Genomic DNA, 20161 nt, shown 5'->3' with positions numbered 1-20161 from the left:
AAGTGTTTCCGCTCGAAACGTTTCCGAACCACGAGGAAAGAGGATTTGCCCGGCCAGTAGGGTTTTCCACTGCCGTTTTAAACAAAGAGTTGGCCCCGGCGAGAGTCTCCGGAAAGAAGGTTACGTACGCGTGAATGCCCCGACAATGAGTGTATTTACCCTGGGCTGTGCATACCGGACTGGTTTGTCCGGCCGGTGGCATTGTTGTTCGCGAATTCCGGAATCGGTCTCTGTCGATCGTCGAATTCGATTTGACACGTTATTCGGCGATTATTTTAAAAATGCTGAAACGTCGACCGTGATCGTCGCATCGTTGGACATTCTCCATTAACGCCGATGCAGCCTCGACCTCTTTAAAGCAGCCGACATCGTGCTTTTTATTAGTTACAGCAACAACGTTCCAGTGTCGGATCAATTAGCTCTTCATTTAAAATTTACATGTTTCGTAGATGCGGCACTGCGAACGTGTTAATGTATTTTCGCCGAGGATATTTCAGTTATTTCAACGAAACAGCTATAAACATCAACGAGTCGATACCGCACTTAGACAGCGTAGTTAGCGAAACGTAGACCGTCATTTTCTCGTTAGCTCGATCGACATCTGCAATCGAGTTAGCCGTCCGTATATCGGCAGCCATTGTTACCCGGCTATTTTCGACGGGAATACAGCGCAACCGGCGAAACGGACCCTAACACCGGCGCCGAGCCATTGTTTTAAACATTTTTTGCTGGCTTTTTCGCCGAACCGCCGGTTATCCCGATAGATAAAGCACCGGCTACGAACTGGATGAGCGAGATAAAGCTAATGATTTACGCACAACAAACCAAATCGACCGACCTTCCCTCTATTTTCCCGAACGGATGCAGCTACTCCGCTCGAGAATGAAATTTATCAAGCTGCGAATATTAACCCTAGAAAGATAACCATATGACAACGTACGTAAAAGATAACCATACGCTTCAGAGGCGCATGTTTTCTAAGGCGTCAATTTTATACTAACAATGGATATTTATTTAAGTTAATCTAGTCATTTTAAAGGTTTGGCATTATTGTAAAAATAAAATGCATTTATATTATATTTTTTTATATTTTAAGTAATTTTAAACTTAAATCACTAGACCTCTATGAAAAATTAACAAAAATCAACAGTCTTCGCAGGCGCCTCTGCGACGTAGGTTATCTTTCTCGGGTTAAGAGACTCTTTCGGTATCTCATCGATTTTTACAATTAGTGTTTATAATTCTGTTATGAAAATTCGCCCGTATCCTGTCTAAAGATGATTTATCTATGCTTTCGTATCAATTTATACTATTGGGTTGGCAACGAAGTAATTGCCGATTTCAGTTATAGATGTCTCTCACTCCCATTTTTATGATATCCGTAAATGTTATATTATAAAATTATTATTATTATTATTACGTTATTTTTTATTATCCGTGAATGTTAGCAACTGGACAAATTGAATGCAGCGGTCAAGGAAAAGCGACCAGAATTGGTCAATCGTAAAGGTGTCATTTTCCAGCAGGACAATGCTAGGCCGCACACGTCTTTGTCCACTCGGCAAAAATTGATGGATATTGGTTGGGAATTGATGTTACACCCACCATATAGCCCTGATTTCGCGTCATCGGATTACCATTTATTTCGATCCCTGGACAACTCCTTTCGTGGTAAAACTTTTAACGATGATGACGCTGTAAAATCTCACTTAACTCAGTTTTTGGCCGAAAAGGATCAGACTTTCTACGAGCGTGGAATTTTCAAGTTGTCAGAGAGACGGCAAAAGGTCATCGAACAAAATGGAAAATACATTACAGATTAAACTTCGTTCCAAGTAAAAAAATTTTTTATTTCATTGAACAAATCGGCAGTTACTTAGTTGCCAACCCAATACAACACCTCAAGTATGTATACCCTATACACTGTACCATGTACTCAACATTACATGACCTCACGCTACAAACTAGAGAATGCGTGCACCAGCAATTTCTGAGATTAAGTTCACGTAAACTTAATTGCCCGTTTAATCACGATAAAGAGTGATACAATCTCGCCTCAATTTGCCATCTCTTAGGTATCGTAGACTTATATACGAACTATTGTTTGCGTTCAAGGCGTGAAACGAGTGCTTTTCTAATCCAGTCATCTTGTTCCATTTCAGCTTGAATACTGGATTGTCCCAACGCGTCATTCTCTGTTAACACTTTATTTACCGGAAGCCTGTCAACAGGATTTTCAATGAGTGAACTGTTGGCCTGTTAGTTCTGTGGTTAACTAAGATAATATTCTTTTAAATAATAATTCTGCATAATTTTTGTACAATGTATAATTATCGTATAATGTTTGTGACATTTCTAATATTTTTGGTGCACCAAACGGTCTAGAACCCATATATGTAAATGCTGAATGCGAAAATTTAAAATCGATGATAAAATTGGCTAGAGTAATAAAATAACATCGCAGTTTGTTTTTACATCGTTCTCGTTCTAGAGAAGCTGAACTAACAATACGGAACAAAATTTTTCTCTACAAAGTTTCGATTTCGAGGGTGACAAACTGTTAAGTTTGGCGCGCTGTATCTACCGATGCATGCCCGATGAATCCTAAAGTTCGATGTTCCCGAAAACATTCCCCGATGTACATGGAATCGTGGAAGCGACAAAATCCACGAAATGATAACAGTTGAAATATCGATAATTCGTCGGACAATCGAAAATTGAGCATACTTTCTGGAACCACTGCAATTCCAAACATGCCTGCTGCAATTTCGAAAGCAGAATCGGAGCAGCTATCCTGAGATTTCTCATTTGAAAGTGAAATCAACTTTGAACTCCGATTCATCGAACGTCGCGCCGGTTTCGATGCGAGCAGCGTACCAGGAGAGAAAAAAATCGGAGACAATAAGAGCGCGAAAATGACGAGGATAGAGAACGTGGCACGCTTTCGGAAGGCAAAAGGATAAACTGGGGAAGAGAAACGGTGGGAGGGAAACGCCGGCATAGAATATACGTATGTATATTTGCAGAGCAATGTCTCTGAAAGAGGAGCGCGAAACTGTTCTATTCTTCGTCGCGCTACGACGCGCTGCGTCGCATGGATTCGCTCCGCCCCGCGCAGGCCGTTTCGCGTCGGCTCCCTTTACACTCCTCGCAGAGGCTTTGTTACGTTATTTATTCGTTTAATTAACTCTCCATCCTTCCAATAAACTCTCCGACAGCGGTACCCGTTAGTTCTACAGATTTCAACACCGTCGGGACACGCGACGCTGCCATCTGGAATTAAAACTGACCGCTCCGCTATCCGGAGCGTAACAACCCTCGCTCCCGCGTTCATTAAGTCTCCTCGCGACACTTTTTAAGACATCACGTTGTCAGCCCACCCTTGCTCTCTTCTGTTCTCACGATATTATTTTCCCTTCTTAATACTGTTGTCTTGGGGACCACGAATTCCTTTGGCTCATTTCACCCTCCGTCGGCAACAGTAAACGGCAAGCTGTTTTTCAACAGTTTTAGAGTTTTGAAACAGCAAGCTGTTGCAATATTTTGAAAAGTGTGTACGTTACTGTAATTGTGCCGCATACGTTTTTGACTATCTTCATATTTTGTTTAAATACAGCACTTTTATGAAATATATAATTTTATAAAGAATATCGAAGTATGTCCTCTTTCTAAGCAGTTAGCTGTTTTGGACGGGTATACTCGTCACGAAGTAATAGCAACACTTTGTGTTATGACAAGTATACTCGTCAGAAATAGCCAACTGGTCATGTTAGGTGAAATATTCATCTTTGAATATCTTCGAAACGGAATAGTCGGGCTTCTTGGTTATTGAAATCTTGATCATCGTTTGTATATTAAAGTAGACACTTGAATAAGTATTCCAGAATTTTTTCAAACTTTCTTAAAGCCTATAACAATGAAAGAATCAAGCCCGAACTTGAAAGACAGTTGTAGAAACAAATTTTTGACTGCGATAAGCGTATATAAAGGGTTCTCTCTGTTCGTACGAAGAATAAAGAAAGACAAGTAAAATAAAATCATTGAAAGGCTATGCGATGGCATCGACAGATTTTCTGAATAACTCATTTCATTAATTTCATGCTGTGCATTTTTAATCCCATTCTGCGACAGTTTACGCTTAGACGAGTTCAACGACCTAGGGGACCATGATCTTGAAATGGCTTTAAGTTAAAACACGCTGCAGTCAAAGGATTAAGCTTAATACAAAGCATATTTCGATACATTGAAAAGCTTAAGACAAAGAATACTGTGCGTAATACAAGAATTTTCGAAGAATTTGATTTTGCTTTCGCCCGTGCACCGCACAGCATTTGTTCGAGCCCTCGGACGTCAAGAAATTTCAGTGAAGAAATTCGGGTATAAAATGCATTCTATAATTTTTTAGCAGCAGCTTTACCCAGACGCCTAATATTTCGGACCTTGGCCGTGCATTTTAAAAAAGATCTGGTAACGACGGAACGGCTCGGTGGGATTTCGGTGGGATTTCGGTGGGGACGTCCGCGTGAAAAATAGCGGAACTCGATATATCGATTCTTGTTTTTCCTCGGCGCCATTGTTTCGTTTTCGAAAGAGAAAATGCGCGAGATGCGCAACGCGTGTCTGAAGGTACGCGTCGGATTGCGCATCCGGTATAGCAAACGGACACCCTTTTTTGTCATCGAAACGATCCTGTCGTCGAATTTACCTGCCGGCTAAATTGTATTGACCGCCCGTTTCTATCCGCTGGCCGACCTGTTCCTCTAGCTGACGGCAAATCGTTGGCGCGAGCTGATGATTAACCTGAAGTAAACAACCGCCCAATAACATGCTAATGCGAGAGCTGATAGCAGGGTCAACCGAGCCGGCGGCGCGACACGGCGCAGAGCTATGAAGCTATAGCGGAAGCCGAGGGAATCAAAGATGAAATTTCATGCAGATAGTGCGGGAATTCTATGATCCATTGATCCCGACAGAAATTTCCTTGGCGGCTGCGCAGAGAGGGATGGAAAACCGGCAGGGCGAACAATTTCAATCGGAGAGTCTCGCCGGAGAATTAATTTTTAATTCCTTTGGATGTTCGCGCGCCGGAATAAATCGTGCAAAAATTTGATGAATCGACGGCGCTAATTGAGGGTTGATCGAGCGGATCGGACCGGCATCGGTTGGACAGTGTAATGGCTCGATTACTCATGATTACAGTCATGGAAACGCTACATTGTTATATAGCCGCGATAGGACGAACTGGAAAACTTTGCGAGCGATGTATCACGTACGAAATGTCGACGGTCTCGTTAATCATGATGCATTAGACAGTGGTAACGATGATTTCTCGCGTCATCGTCTGCTCGTCGAGCGTCCAGGTGTTCGGTTCGACTGACCGGATATATTTTCCCGGGGCGAATAATAATTTATGAATGGAACGAGAGAGACGGAGGGAGAGGGAGAGGAAGAGAGAGAGAGAGAGAGAAGGAGAGAGAAAGAGAGACCGAGCAATAAGGTACGCGTCTCGTTAATGGTTACATCGGAGGTGATGAGGAAACGGCGGGAAAGTGTGCTGCGAAATAATTTATAAACGGCCGGGCGGGAGGGGAAGCGGCAATTTTAAGCGAGATCGATAGCGAGCGTCGGTACGTGTTTGCAGAACGTTAGACCACGTACGTATTTCCTCTAGGTCAAGTTGTATGCGCTTCTTATCATTTATTCCTATAGTCTGCACCGTGGAATACGGTCGACTCGGCTCAGCCATATGTCTCGAACAGACATTCTTTCCCTGCGATACATACGTACACTCCTGAACGGAACACGTGGACAGCAGAGATGCGCTATACCTTTGTCCAGGAGCGTAGTTAGTCAAAGTTCGATCTTCCCATTAGCAGGTGCTCGGATCTCTGAAGAGTTTCGCTGGATTCGGTTTCGTTACATTTCAATACCGCCGCGTCGCGCGGATCGGAGAAGCATCGGGGTCTCGAAACGTTCGCCAATAATTCATCGATCGATACATCTCCCGTGTTTCTTATGATCGCCGGGGAACAGAACGAAGCAACCCCGACGATATCGATCGCTTTTCACCCGGACCCAGATGCCGAAGGCAAATTATACGGTAACTACCTCGAGCAGACACAAAGGGAGAGCAAAAATAATTACTACTTACTTATACGGGCTGATGCTGCCGATAGTGCTTCGAGGGGCAATTCGAGAGTTAATAACTCGAAGGAGACGGGACCGAGGTGGAATTTTCGACGACACTCGTCGATAACGCCGTCGCGCCGCGGGGATTAATTGTGTTTACCGTCGGCACTATTTCTGCGTGAGCAGAGCGAAACCGGGCACGGAATCGATCGATCCAAGAAAAGCTCGAGAGGATAGTCACCGGTGCTCGATTATAATCGCTACCCTTGCAACAAAGACCTTCCTAGCCGTTTGCGAAAGGGCCTCCGCACGGTAAACAACGCCCACGAACGCTCGCGCGCGAGAGACAGCGAATGAAAGAGCGAGAGAAGAACCGAGAGAGAGAGAGAGAGAGAGAGAGAGACGGAAAGAGACGGGAGCCGGCGACAAAACATGATGGACGCGAGAACTAGGTCGCTTGGGGGAACGAGAAACTTTTCCTTTCGTCTTCAACCCCGCGACACCCTTTCGTCTTGTGAGCGGAGAGAGCTGGGGCTTTAGTGTTCGTACACGACTTGCCGCGACAACGGGGAACCTCGTTCGTACTCAATTCCAAAGCTGGAACATCGGGAAATGGACGGCAACAATGCCGACGCGCGTTCTCTTTTGTCAGGAGAATTTCTCTCGCCTTTGATAGGCTGCGGTCGAGTGCCAGGAAAGCGCATGAATTCTGGCTACCTTCCCCCTTGCTAAAACGGTCAAAAGTTCTTTCTTTTTCGCTTAATAACGTCCCCGACTCGGACGGGCTTTCTAGGCCGCCGGATTTCAATGCGGCTGCCCAATAATATCATTTGCCGATTCGAGCACGAGAATCGTTCGACACTCGAGCGTCACCTTTTCCGGATCTCGCCGAGATTTTTGTTGCGGCGATCGTCTAAACGACTCGTTGCCAAATCAAACAAGATTTAAATGGAACTTGTTTCTTGCTGTAAGCAAGACTTCGTAAGCTAATTCCACAACCGCAATGCCTCGTAATCCGGAAATGGGAGGTTCCTGAGGTCATTTAAGGCAACTTTTTCCTTTGTGAAAATTTCCTCCGAGGCTTCGTTTACGAGTTATTAACGAGAAACACTGACCAATAAGAGGAGAGCTCGACTGGCGCGCGGCGGCCCAGCCAACGAGTGCACGGAGCCCAGTTTCGATCATTGGCAAGGCCGTCTCGCGCCAAATGATGTCGCCTCTGATTGGTCACTATTTTTCCTTAATAACTCGTAAACAAAGCCGTGGACTGCATTTTCCCTAAGGAAAAAGTTGCTTCAAATGGCCTCAGGAATCCCCTACTTTCGGATTGCGAGACATTTTTGGGACACCCTGTATTACGGTCGCTGGATCGAAAGGAGAATTAGGTTAAATTTTATTCGGATGACGGATAAGAGATAAAGACTAAGGAGTACAATTTTATTCGACACCATTCGATAAATAAAATTTTATTCGAATAAGAATTTACTCGTACAGAAAATAACCGATTGAAATAAAAATTGTAGAATATATTGTTTTTCCATAATTTATCGATACATGCCTTGATACATACAAAAAATCTTATTTCGATGCATGCACCGCGGGACTTCAAAATGACAAATTCCGGGTACATCTTTTCACGTAATATAGTTCAAAATCAGAAGGTTAAGTAAACTCGACGAGATTCGATGAGTCTAGCGTTCAAGTGGTTTCGTTGCACGGTGAAAAATCCGTGTCAATAGCGGAGAGTTTATTGGCGTTATTAGCCATTCGATTAAGGTTATCGACGAGTAACGGTTATGGTCGAATGGTATCGCGGCGAGGCCAAAGAGGGTGTCGAATCGAAGAAGAAAATCAATTTTTTCAGCGGCTCGGCGTGGCATCCAGCGCACACTCGGCCGGCGTGCTATATCGGCCGCTTCGCGTCGGTTTGCGTGCAATATCGATCCGTTTCTCGTTTCCGTTTAATATCATTCGCACATAGGTACACGCAGACGTAAGCATGGTAACGTAGCTAGCGCGCATCCCCGTCAGTTATTCGACTTTACGTTGTCACAATGACGATGACAATGGCGATGGCGACGGCGATGGCGATAGCGATGGCGATGGCGATGGCGATGGCACCGGGGTCGGGAGAACGCGTTACGAGTCACATTACTGCGTTCCCAAGTCGAGCATCCATCAGTGGCTCTACCTACTTCGTGGTCGCTTTATAGATCTGACAAATTGCACTACTATTCCAACGTTGCCTAGCACCATCGCGCATCGTTCCGTCCCCGTGAAATCGTATAACGCAACCGAGGCCGAGCTCAAAGGATTATCGTCGACGTATTATCGCGCATCTAGACGCCCAAATTGTTCCAACCGGCCGGCTAATCGCTCGCGGAATCGACAAAATTCATTTGACACGTTCTCCGGACCTTTCGGTGGCCGCCCGAGCATCAAATTTTCCCGGGAACGCCGTGACGCTTCGCTTGATCCTTAACGTGCTCCCTGACAGATCATCGCTGACAGATCATCGCTCACCAGATCCCTCGTGATCAAAGCATCTTTTTTAACAGAATTCATGGCTCTTCGCATCTCCTAGCGACTCGTAAATTTTACGGGACATTCGGATTATCCTAATGTATCGGGCTAGAGCCTGATATTTTGTATATCGTCACATAATTTACGACACTGTTGCGGACTTAGATTTCGACCGGATCATGGATTTACTGTCTCTTTGACGTCTTCTGGGGAGTAGCGAGTTACGTCAACACTCGTAGACGCCAGATTTGTGCTAGAATATTTATCTTTGCTGTTTCTTGGAGCATGGGCAGATTGTGAATCGTTTTATACATCATTGTAAATTGACAGCGGATTTTATGTATTTACGACAATAATGAGTAGAAGGAATATATTGGGTTGGCAACTAAGTAATTGCCGATTTCAGTTATAGATGTCTCTCACTCCCATTTTTATGATATCCGTAAATGTTATATTATAAAATTATTATTATTATTATTATGTTATTTTTTATTATCCGTGAATGTTAGCAACTGGACAAATTGAATGCAGCGGTCAAGGAAAAGCGACCAGAATTGGTCAATCGTAAAGGTGTCATTTTCCAGCAGGACAATGCTAGGCCGCACACGTCTTTGTCCACTCGGCAAAAATTGATGGATATTGGTTGGGAATTGATGTTACACCCACCATATAGCCCTGATCTCGCGCCATCGGATTACCACTTATTTCGATCCCTGGACAACTCCCATCGTGGTAAAACTTTTAACGATGATGACGCTGTAAAATCTCACTTAACTCAGTTTTTGGCCGAAAAGGATCAGACTTTCCACGAGCGTGGAATTTTCAAGTTGTCAGAGAGATGGCAAAAGGTCATCGAACAAAATGGAAAATACATTACAGATTAAACTTCGTTCCAAGGAAAAAAGAAATTTTTTATTTCATTGAACAAATTCGGCAATTACTTAGTTGCCAATCCAATATTTAATTTATCTAGATTGAAACAGATCTATCGAGAACAGTGTTCGATCGTCTCGATGACTTCAAACAATGCCATGCAAAACAATTGACGTCTAAGGACATTATTAGGTTTCACTGTTTCTTCTTATGCAAATTTGGGTCAAGGAATGATAGAAGAAAGGGACAAGGAAGAACCGATTTTATCCATCTGTCCCACGAGTGACCCTCTCACCGATGGAACCAATTAAGAACGAAATGTCTCAAGAATCGGTTGGCCGAAAAGGATCAGACTTTCTACGAGCGTGGAATTTTCAAGTTGTCAGAGAGATGGCAAAAGGTCATCGAACAAAATGGAAAATACATTACAGATTAAACTTCGTTCCAAGTAAAAAAATTTTGTATTTCATTGAACAAATCGGCAATTACTTAGTTGCCAACCCAATAGTACAGTAGTAAGATTCGAGGAATGTAAGAATGTCGACGCACTATTCGCAACTTATTAAAATGTAAGAACGATACCTTCGACAGCCCGGACCGTATTGCGTTAACGCCGCCTTATTGAAATGAATTTAGAATGCTCGATTCAACGATCGATATACCATATTTTAAACCTGGCAAATGTAGTACAGATTTACGTTGGGATCGCGATTTCGGTGATTGTACATGGTTCGATCGACCGAACCGGTTGGACCATCGTCTGTTGAAGCTCGATTGGGCCTCGACACCGTTTCACTTGAATATAATTCTTATACGAACAGTTCTCGAGCGTTTAAAGTAAAGATTTCAATCGAATAGTAACGATAAAATAATTTTCGAGCGTCGAAATCGATAGTTCTCCCTAGCAGTGCTAGCCTCGTCGGACAAGCCAGAACGCTCTGTTCGAGGAAAAGAGAATAAACGGAGGATTGCAAAGAAAGCGGACATCCTCGAATCGCAATAAAGCCGCCCCTTGGTCGTCTCTCTCTCTATATATTTCGGACCGAAATCTTCGCTTAGGAAGTAACAGTTTGGCGCATCCTCGTCCGAGACGTGACGTCTCGAACGCGCAGCTTACGGTCGCGTCAGAGCCACGAGACAGAAAGGATCGTGTCGGGACATTATTGTAGTTCCCGGTATAAGTGGAACGGGAAGGAGGAAATACGTGGAGAAAATGAGGAAAACGAGAGGAAACAGGATGGTTCATGGTTGGCGGCACATGGAACACGCGAGAACGACACAATTTGGAGCTTTGCACCGAAACCATCCGACAATACCGCGACGGTACGTGTCCCGTGAACGGCCACCAACGCGCTGTACGCCGACATCGGTGTTAGCAGGGGAAGAATTGGGAAAGAATTGGGAGAGAAGGCAGTCCGAGGTTCGTAAATAGCAGCGAGTTACGCAGCATCCGCCGCATTTGTCGGATTTGTCGGATTTCTTGGATGATACTTCTTTACGGTCGATCTCTCGCCTTTCGAGCACCGCTGCCGCGAATTCTTCGAGCCGAGCTCTGCGGAGAAACCGTGGCGAACGATTAACGCGTCCCGCTATCTATTTACAAAAGATTAAACACCAGGAGAAACCATAAATAAACGGCGAAAAGTTCGGCCACGCTCGAGTTGCTTCCCGACGGAACTGTAAATGTTTCAGGAATCGTCTTTGGGAGCTGGGGGCCGACGTATTCGAAGTTTCGCATAGTTTTCTAACGGTGCTTCTAATCCAAGAAGTTACGGGATGATCAGCGAACGGGAGTTAGGGATCGGGCCGAAGTTTCGAAAGGATAGAAAACGCGTGAAGTTGGACATTGTTAACGAGATCTTCTCCAGAGACGTCTCCGTCCTCGCGAATAGCTTCTCGAAATCTTTCGAAGAGAGCCAGCGCCGCAGGAGTCGCGCTCTGTTGCAAGTTCACGCGGATTTTAACAGCTTTCCGTATCTGCTTTTGACAGCGACAACAATGCTTGCGGGATTCCGCTCGGGCTCGAGATCGAGCCGAAGAAAGGCGCTCGGACGCTGTTGTCCAACGATCGCGGATTTCATTTTTCTCGGGATCGTGTTAACTCGCGAGTCGCTTCGCTTATGATACGCTAATCGATCACCCGGTTTATCCGCTCCACCGAGAGAGTCGTCGTGTCATCGATAAATACAGCGAGGGACAAAAGTGTTGGAACATCTTTTAAAACGTTTGAATTTTTTTTTAACATTGCAGGCACTGATTTACTTCTACAACGACAGCAATACCCCTTTTTAAATTTTACTATCACTCGAGATGACAAAAAAGAAGTAGAAAACCCTCGTTTTTTAACATTCATATTTGAATCCGGTACAAAAATTTAAAACTTGCATTTTCTATATCTCGGTTATATTTATATGCACATCGGAAAAATTTCAAAATTAATTACTCGGAATCACGGAATTACATTGTCGCTCGCTTTCCAGATATTAAAGCTTCTCGCGACACAATTATACTACCACGATTAATATCGTACAGTTCAGTCGGCGATGCGAGTAATTCAAGGAACTTTTTTTGTTACAAAACTCTAACTTTTATCGAGAGCAATATACAGTCCGGACAGCTAATTTGACATCGGGTATCGAAACTGTTATCGAACACGTAGCAGTTGAATAAGGAAAACACCGACATTTCCAAAGCGTCACGGTTACTGCGTTCGTTATCGTGCGGGGGGAATCCTCTGATAAAGTGGGTAGACAAATTTGATAATAATAGTACATGCAAGTCGTTCAGGTAGAGGCGCACGATCGTCGTGAGGGGCTTTATCAACCGCGGATCTAGATCCGTCACGACACCGCGATAAGCCCGGCAGGTAAGACGTCGTTCGTGTAGGAACGAGTAACAAATATTTGCGTAATTCATGACGTAGCAAACGTGCCTGTTCAGCGTCGCCGGGTAGATAGAAGCTCGACTCGCGCCGACAGTCAGAAATTAATTTCGATGTAGTTCCCCAAGCGAGTAAAGCATTCGGATCTAGATAAGAAGACCCTCCCTCCCTCTTGGGTGGGAAGGGTCGCAGGACCTTTAGGGTCCGCGGTGACCCTTTTGTTAAGCGTATTCCACCCTCGAGCCGTACATATCACTTAACCGTACCGCCTATCGGACTCCCTACACGCGTTAAGCGCCTCTTCGCGAACTTACACGCGCCGCTCAGGGAAGAGCTCTGCTCGCTGATCGCGCCGACACTTCCCGTAATTAACTACTCATCGCGCCAGTATCTTATTATTCCATGAGCCGGCTGCGCGGCTTTCCGTGGTATTAGCTATTAAGGAGAATTTACGGGGCAACTTGATACAGTGCTCGCCCTCCTGCATCGAACGTAAACGCGTGTGCTTAGCCGGCCGAAAGTGTACATTTATTAACCTCGCCAACGGCAAATGGGAAAGTATCGCGCTCCCGACGACTTTCGACGTATTCCCCGAACGGTCCCGACCTGGCGCAGCTCCTCTACGTCGCAGCAACGGGCCGGAAACCCGTTTATCGTGGCCAACATCGAATTCTCGAAGATTCGCATTTTGAAGAAATTTCTGTATTAACCCGAGAAAGATAACCTACGTCGCAGAGGCGCCTGCGAAGACTGTTGATTTTTGTTAATTTTTCATAGAGGTCTAGTGATTTAAGTTTAAAATTACTTAAAATATAAAAAAATATAATATAAATGCATTTTATTTTTACAATAATGCCAAACCTTTAAAATGACTAGATTAACTTAAATAAATATCCATTGTTAGTATAAATTGACGCCTTAGAAAAGCATGCGCCTCTGAAGCGTATGGTTATCTTTTACGTACGTTGTCATATGGTTATCTTTCTAGGGTTAATGCGGATCACTCTTCCACGTTTCGAAATCCAAAAATAATCACCTTGGATTATCACGTGTATCCTAGTAGAAAAGTCTGATACCGGGTGTCGAACAACAACAAATTGCATGGTCTCGCCCTCTTTTTCCGAAAACACTCCGACAGCGACTGTTAACAAAATATTGCACGGAAAGTGCTCTGTAGGGAAGCTTTGCGGCGGAGGCTGGGCATTGTCTCGGAAAAGAATCAACGTGCAACGGAATGGGCTCGAGATGAAATTCGGAGAAAAATTACGGTTGCCTTTTGTCGGCGTTGTTTCACCGGTTCGCCGGGGGGTTGCGGGCGTAGGAGGGCGTTCCTCCGTCGGCGGAGACAGTAAAGAACGCGATACGTCGTCGTGCCCTTCTTCATTATTTCGTTACGTCGCGTAAACGCGACCCGTACGATGGTCTCCGTGGAGCAGGAAGGGAGCGAAAGCCTAAAATAACTTGGCGACATTCCTCGATGCGGGAGGAGACCTAGCCGAGAGACCAGCCCTCCGGTTCTTCCGTGCAACATTTCTCTCCGGGCAGAGATCTCTCTCTCTCTCTTTCTCTCTCTCTCTCTCTCTCTCTCTCTCTCTATCTTGATTCCACTTCCTCTGTTTCTCCTTAGTTCTCTAGCTTTCTCCGCACGTCCTCGTTCCTTCTGTTCTCACCTTTTCTCCCCAATCTCCTTCATCTACCCCCCGCCCAGCAGATCTCTCTAAAATATGCACCCGCCTAACGTAAAACGCGATATTCGAAGGGCGGAATTCCTCGAGCGTGGACCGAGGAACCAGGAACCGAGAATTCTGCAGGCGTAACGGCCTTCCGTTACGGAACATAAGGATCCGAGTTTCGGTGTACGTCTAAATTAATTTCTCACACCACACCGAGGTCCCGTCGCGCCTTCTTTTTCGATCATATTTTTTCTAGACGATATTGAATTCCGCGGCGCGCCGGTCTTCCCGGAAGGTTTCACCTTCGGAATTCGTGGAATAGCGCACCCAGACTCGCGGTATCGTTCGACGGCGCGGTGTAACCATTTTGGAGGGCATTTTAACGATTTAGTTTCATCGGATGACGCGTAATCGACGATCCAAAACCGTAAATATTTACAATGAACGCTATTGATGATTTCATGGCCGAAAAATTCGATGTCCGAAACGCGATATCCGCACAAATAAAAACAACGAATAACCGGAACGGAGAATCAACCGTCGGTCGTCGATAGAATTTTTCAAACTGTTTAGGCGGCAAAATAAATACGGTGTTTTTATTCGCGGCTCCATTTTACTCGGTATTATCTATAAAGTTCTGAATTTGTAAAAATACGGGCAACGCTGCGAGAAAAGCTCAAATATTTAGCTTGACGTTCGCTGGCCAAGGAAATTTCTTTCATCCGCTTCAATTTCGGCGAACATCCTTGGAATTTTAACGAGCGAAGAGTTCTCGTGTAAAATAAATATTATAACTTTATTCATATATACGGGCGCAATCCTTTGTTACGAACTCCTTTGCTACATCTCTCATGGAAAAATATGCTCCGTTTTTGAGATGATCGAGTTTGAAGTTTCGCTTTGTATACATACGGTTACTCGCAAAATTAAGCGTACACATTTTGAAACGCAGTAACTTTTTTAGAACTGGACCAATTGACATGATTTTTTTTTTTAGAAGAAAAAGTTATTCGGCACTTTTTTCTTGTGAACAAGTAATAAATAATTGTGAAAATAATAATATGCAATAAAGTGAAAAAAGAAAGAAAAGATAAGAAAATGAAAAAATTAGATAGTAAGATGGTGAACAGAGTAACCATAAGTAAGTAGACAGAGAATTGTATGCATTTATGGTAAATTTTGGTATTCGCTAAAAGTATTTAACCAAGAACGAAATTTCTCCCTTGTTCCTGTTTGTTGTAATTTATGAAGATAGTTTCTATTTTGCACAAAGATCCGCAATCTGGTAATAAGACAAGACTGTCTACAAAATAAATACGTGCTTCGAAAATAATCAAGATGATAAGGGAGAAGAACGCTGTTCCCCGGGAAGTGTCTCAAAGACAACGGTGAATTCTGAGAGCGTGTCGCTACATTCAAGTATTTCGATGCGAGGACGAGCTACTCCGATTCGATATCTTGATTGCGATTACTTTATTAAAGTTGCGATTACTTTATTGCCACAAGGTAGTTTCTGCGCTCGCTCGTCTCTTCCGACGAGCAGAGAAAGAACCGTTTCGCATATTCCCGAGGGTCAGTCTTTCCATTAAGCGAAGCTTTACTCCGTAGCTGCTGCGAGTTATAAGATAATGGGAGAAAGTAGCGAGTATAAAACATAAGTAGCTGAAACGAGCTTTAATTTCCATTCACATTGGAATTCTAACACCTCTCGGATAATTCTCCGCGAAACCAATGCCTAACAAAGAATTTAAAACAAAATTTCCTCGAGAGAATATAATTATTTTTCATTAATTTAACCATTTCATTTCACAGACACATTCTTGTTCTCGTCTTGGAGTTGTTCGCATAATATTCAACCGCAAAGGAGCATGCAATGATGCACGCAGATCCATAAAACTGACCAGCCTGTTATCCGGTGCAATAAATCAGATTCTCTATTAGCGACTTCCCATTCAATATTCTTTCAAACAACAATCCTAAAAGAAATTACTTTACTGAATCATATTTAATTCTTCGTGCTGAAATGGCGACTTTGAGATGTCGTTAACCAGTTCGTTGTTACAATCTCTTCAAAAAGTGTGTAAATTAGAGTAATTGTACGGTATATGTTTGACTTTTTTCGTGTTTCGTTTAAACACAACAATAATAAAATATACAATTTAATAAAGATCATTGAAGTGTATATCCTCGTATAATTATATATATACAGCAATTTGTAATCAGTTAGTTGTTTTTGACGAATTATACGAGGATATACACTTCAATGATCTTTATTAAATTGTATATAAAATATTAATATCTTTATTAAATAAAAAATTTAATATCTTTATTAAATTATATATATATATATATATCAGTTTTTTCAAGTAAATAGTTTTCCATTACTATGATTATTATGTTTATTAAATCGTTAAGTAGGAAAGCGTTGCACGAGTAGCTTGCCTGAATTTTTTATCCGCGTAACGAAAATAATCATGCAAAATAGAAATACTATGAGTCGAATGAAGCGTCTTGGTTTCCGAGTTAAAATAGCTTCGAGTGCAAATGGTTACGAAACCATCGGAGAAGCAGTCCGAGAGATCGGGCGTTGATTCGCGCTGAACGGAGGATTAAAGAGAGACGAAGAAGATAAACAGCGTAATCGCTGGTAAAATAAAAATTCCGAGTACTCACGTGTTCTCCTTCTGATCGCTGTTGCTGGAGTGCGACGACGGCGAAGGTTGCAGCGTCTGCTGCTTCGCGTACGGATGATGGTGGTGCACCACGTTGTTGTTGTTGTTATTGTTATTGTTATGCATGTGCACCTTGTTCGCGTTGCTGTCGGTCGGCGAGCCAGGCGAGATTTTTCCCGCTAAAGCGGTCAGCGATTGTAACATTTTCATGGGAGTCCTCTTGGCGACCGGATCACGGTGCCTCCTTCCCTCGGTCTCGTTTATCCTTGAGGAAGACAGGATTACTCGTCGTTTCCGGTTTGAAGGCGTCAACCCTCAAACTCGACCGGTTTACGCGTACGAACAACTTCTCCCGATCGACCGAACTGGAAAACGCACTTTTCCAATTCTTCCTCCCCGACGTTCCGGCTATAATGATACACTTTTCGATTTTCACGATTCACTCTCGAGATTTCCCGACTTTTCGGCACAATTTCCGAGCACTTTTGTTCATCCAAGGACATCGACTACGCACGGACACTGGACGCTCGTTGCTAGCGATCGGTCGCCTGGGCCGATTCCTATCGAGACGATCAACGCTCGGAATGCTGTCGGATCCCAGTTATCGTAGTTCCTTGAATCGCTACAAAAACAGAAACAGAAGTCACAAATGTTATCTTCGATCAATGGACACTCGACAGATTAGCGCGACTCGCGATGTCTAGGCCGATATTTGCGGTCGTTCGGATCTACGTGGGTCGGACAATGTCGAGTTTCATTATTGGGAACGCTAAAATGACTGGAAATCGGTCGAAGAGGCTCGCTCAGGGATCATTTAATCCGAATAATTATATAACCGGGCCAAGTTTCATTCGATATTTCGGAAGCGACGTATACAGGAGTATTTTTCAAGAATGTCTACTTTCATTTCGTGCTAATCTGCTCAAAATCCCCTCAAAATAACCATCCTCTCTATAAAGTAGAGTTGGGCAGTGATCGATTACTTTGCAATCGCATTTGCGACTGGTCACAAACGGTAACGATGGTAATCGTAACCATACATCAATTAATCGTTACTAGAACAAATCAATAAACGTAATTACATTTAATCCACCCATTGTATACTACATATAAAAGAACGTTATAGCGGCGTTTGAAATTAACCTTTTAGGCACGACGCGCCACTATAGTGGCTTCCGCGGATATCATTTTTTAGAACGACACACCACTATAGTGGCTTTCGCGGATATCATCTCTCTGGACGACGCGCCACTATAGTGGCTTGCTCTAGTAGCTCACTCGCTCATCGTTTGAACCAAATAATCGTCTTCATATGCATTGTTTCACCCTTCTTTTGTCTTCACATCGATTTACAACAGTCTACAGGGTGTCCCAAAAATGTCTCGCAATCTGGAAATGGCGGGTTCCTCGGATCATTTGAAGCAGCTTCTTCCTTTACAACAATTTTCTGCGAGGCACCGTTAACGAGTTATTAACGAAAAACAGTGACCAATAAGAATCGAGTACGGCTGACGCGAGGCGGCCCAGCCAACCAGCGCGCGAAGCCCAGTTCCGCTCATTGGCTCGATCGCCTCGCGCCAGCTGAGCTCGTCTCTCATTGGTCACTGTTTTTCATTAATAACTCGTTAACGGTGCCTCGGAGACAATTTTTGTAAAGGAAAAAGTTGCTTCAAATGGCCTGTGGAACCCGCCACTTTCGGATTGCGAGACATTTTTGGGACACCCTGTATATACAGACAGAATACACAGTATCAGACTCTGTACAGTACATATCAGACTCTGCCGTCCAGAGAAATAGCCTCGCGCAGAATTCAGCCGTACCTAAAAGGTTAAGCTGTCCAAATTCGAAACGTTAGTACATAGTCGCGCTAGGTTTAATCAGTAAGGACGACGTAACGTTTAAGCAGCTTGACACGTCACTTTTAAAAATTTCCACGACGAAAAAAGTTGTCATGCCCATTGGAATCGTTTGCCTGCTACGACGAAATATTTCGCCGTACCCAGAGTTAATAGACTCATCATGAACATGATTCCAAGTTCGTCTATAATCCTTGATCATTGATCGTATAGTACTTTTCGCCCAACTCTGCTATAAAGTTAAATTGTACGTTCCAACGTTACCAAAGAGTGTACGACGGTTCAGACGCCGCTTTTGAAATACGGAGGGAAAATTTCGTCGGGAAACGTGGGATTTTGGAGGACGGTCTCTCCGTTTCGGAACGCGATCGAATTCTGTATCTCTAATTAGCCGGCGACGAAGTGGTCGTAAAGAAGATCCTCCTCGGACCTCCGACTGTGGAAGGAGCTGGGAAAGGCGAGTCCACGAAGACAGAGCACCCGTGTAAGCGAGTGAAATCGGAGGATCGTAGATAGCTGAGCGCGTACGTGGAACACCCCGAGCGCGCGAAACGGCTTCGCAACGAGTCAATTAAAAGTTTCAGTTTAATTAGAAACTCGTCTCGTATAAGCGAATCAGCTGATCTCCAATAGCGTAACTCTTCCCTAGCCCTTTATTCCGGTTTCCCTCCCCTCGTTCCCGTCGATCTCCGTTTTCTTAGCGTAGTTCGGGCTCTTTCGTGCAGTTTCGCCGATTAGTTTCCGTCGCTCCGCCCCGAAACGATCGAATTCTCGTTACTTGTCGAAAACGAAAGCTCGTGAAAATAGGACGGGAACGCGGGACTAGATCCGCGACGTTTCGTTCCGATATTCTCGAATAGCTTAGCAATATTTCCGTGTTCTCTCGAAGAAGCTCCGCGATGCCCGTTGCGAGAGGAGGCGGCGAAATTAAACGAAACGCGAGATCGCAGTGCCGCTTTAACCTGGAAAAACTACGCGCGCAACGTGCACCGAAACACCATTTAAATATCCTGTTTGCGTTTCCTCTATATACCGAGCCGAAACCTTTTTTCACAGCTGGAATGTAAACTATAAAACGCGGTAGGATGGCGGTGCAAAGAAAACGCCAGGAAATTCGAACAGCGGAAGAGCGGGGAATCGGGTCGGAGTCGTTGGCGGACTGCAAGAATTTTCCTGAACGACCGAAGAATTGAAGTTCAAGGGACGAAGAGGGCGACGAGGACGCAAGAAAGTCAAACCTTGAGTCTGGAGAGCGAAGATAGACGTACAATTACCGGTACTGCCACCACTGTCAAGTGTCAAAGGGGTTACGAATAATTTAGCACGCGAGCTGCCAGGCTCCTGGAGCAAGAGGCTGAAAGAACGCGACCGGAGAGAGTCCAAGAGAGCCAAAAAGAGAAAGAGAGAGAGAGTGAGAGAGGGGGGAACGGAAGGGCCGCGAGCACGGACAAGCCCGTAGAAAAGAGCGGCTTGCTCTCTCGGATTACCCTCTAACACTTTTGTCCTTCGCGCCGTTCCCGCTCGCTATCTCCTTCTGCCGTCGTCCGTCTCCG

General features: G+C 44.3%; 1 protein-coding gene across 18 annotated transcripts in view; it reads right to left on the bottom strand.

Annotated features, from left to right (window-relative positions):
• LOC117226595 (CUGBP Elav-like family member 1-A) overlaps positions 1 to 20161 on the bottom strand; it is a 425233-nt gene that overhangs the window by 311888 nt on the left and 93184 nt on the right. For 17 of the 18 annotated variants that reach the window (XM_076528848.1, XM_076528851.1, XM_076528847.1 and 14 more), the window contains one exon: positions 16753 to 17373. In XM_076528848.1, coding sequence (XP_076384963.1) covers positions 16753 to 16961 — 209 coding nt within the window. In that variant the 5' untranslated portion in view covers positions 16962 to 17373. Of the gene's footprint in view, positions 1 to 16752; positions 17374 to 20095; positions 20112 to 20161 lie in introns of those variants that run through there. The other variant, XM_076528850.1, reaches the window with a different exon arrangement.

This window comes from Megalopta genalis, chromosome 2, assembly GCF_051020955.1.
Source record: "Megalopta genalis isolate 19385.01 chromosome 2, iyMegGena1_principal, whole genome shotgun sequence".
Lineage (NCBI taxonomy): Eukaryota > Metazoa > Arthropoda > Insecta > Hymenoptera > Halictidae > Megalopta > Megalopta genalis.
The sequence above is the reverse complement of the archived record's forward strand: the minus strand, read 5'-3'. Positions and strand labels throughout refer to the sequence as shown.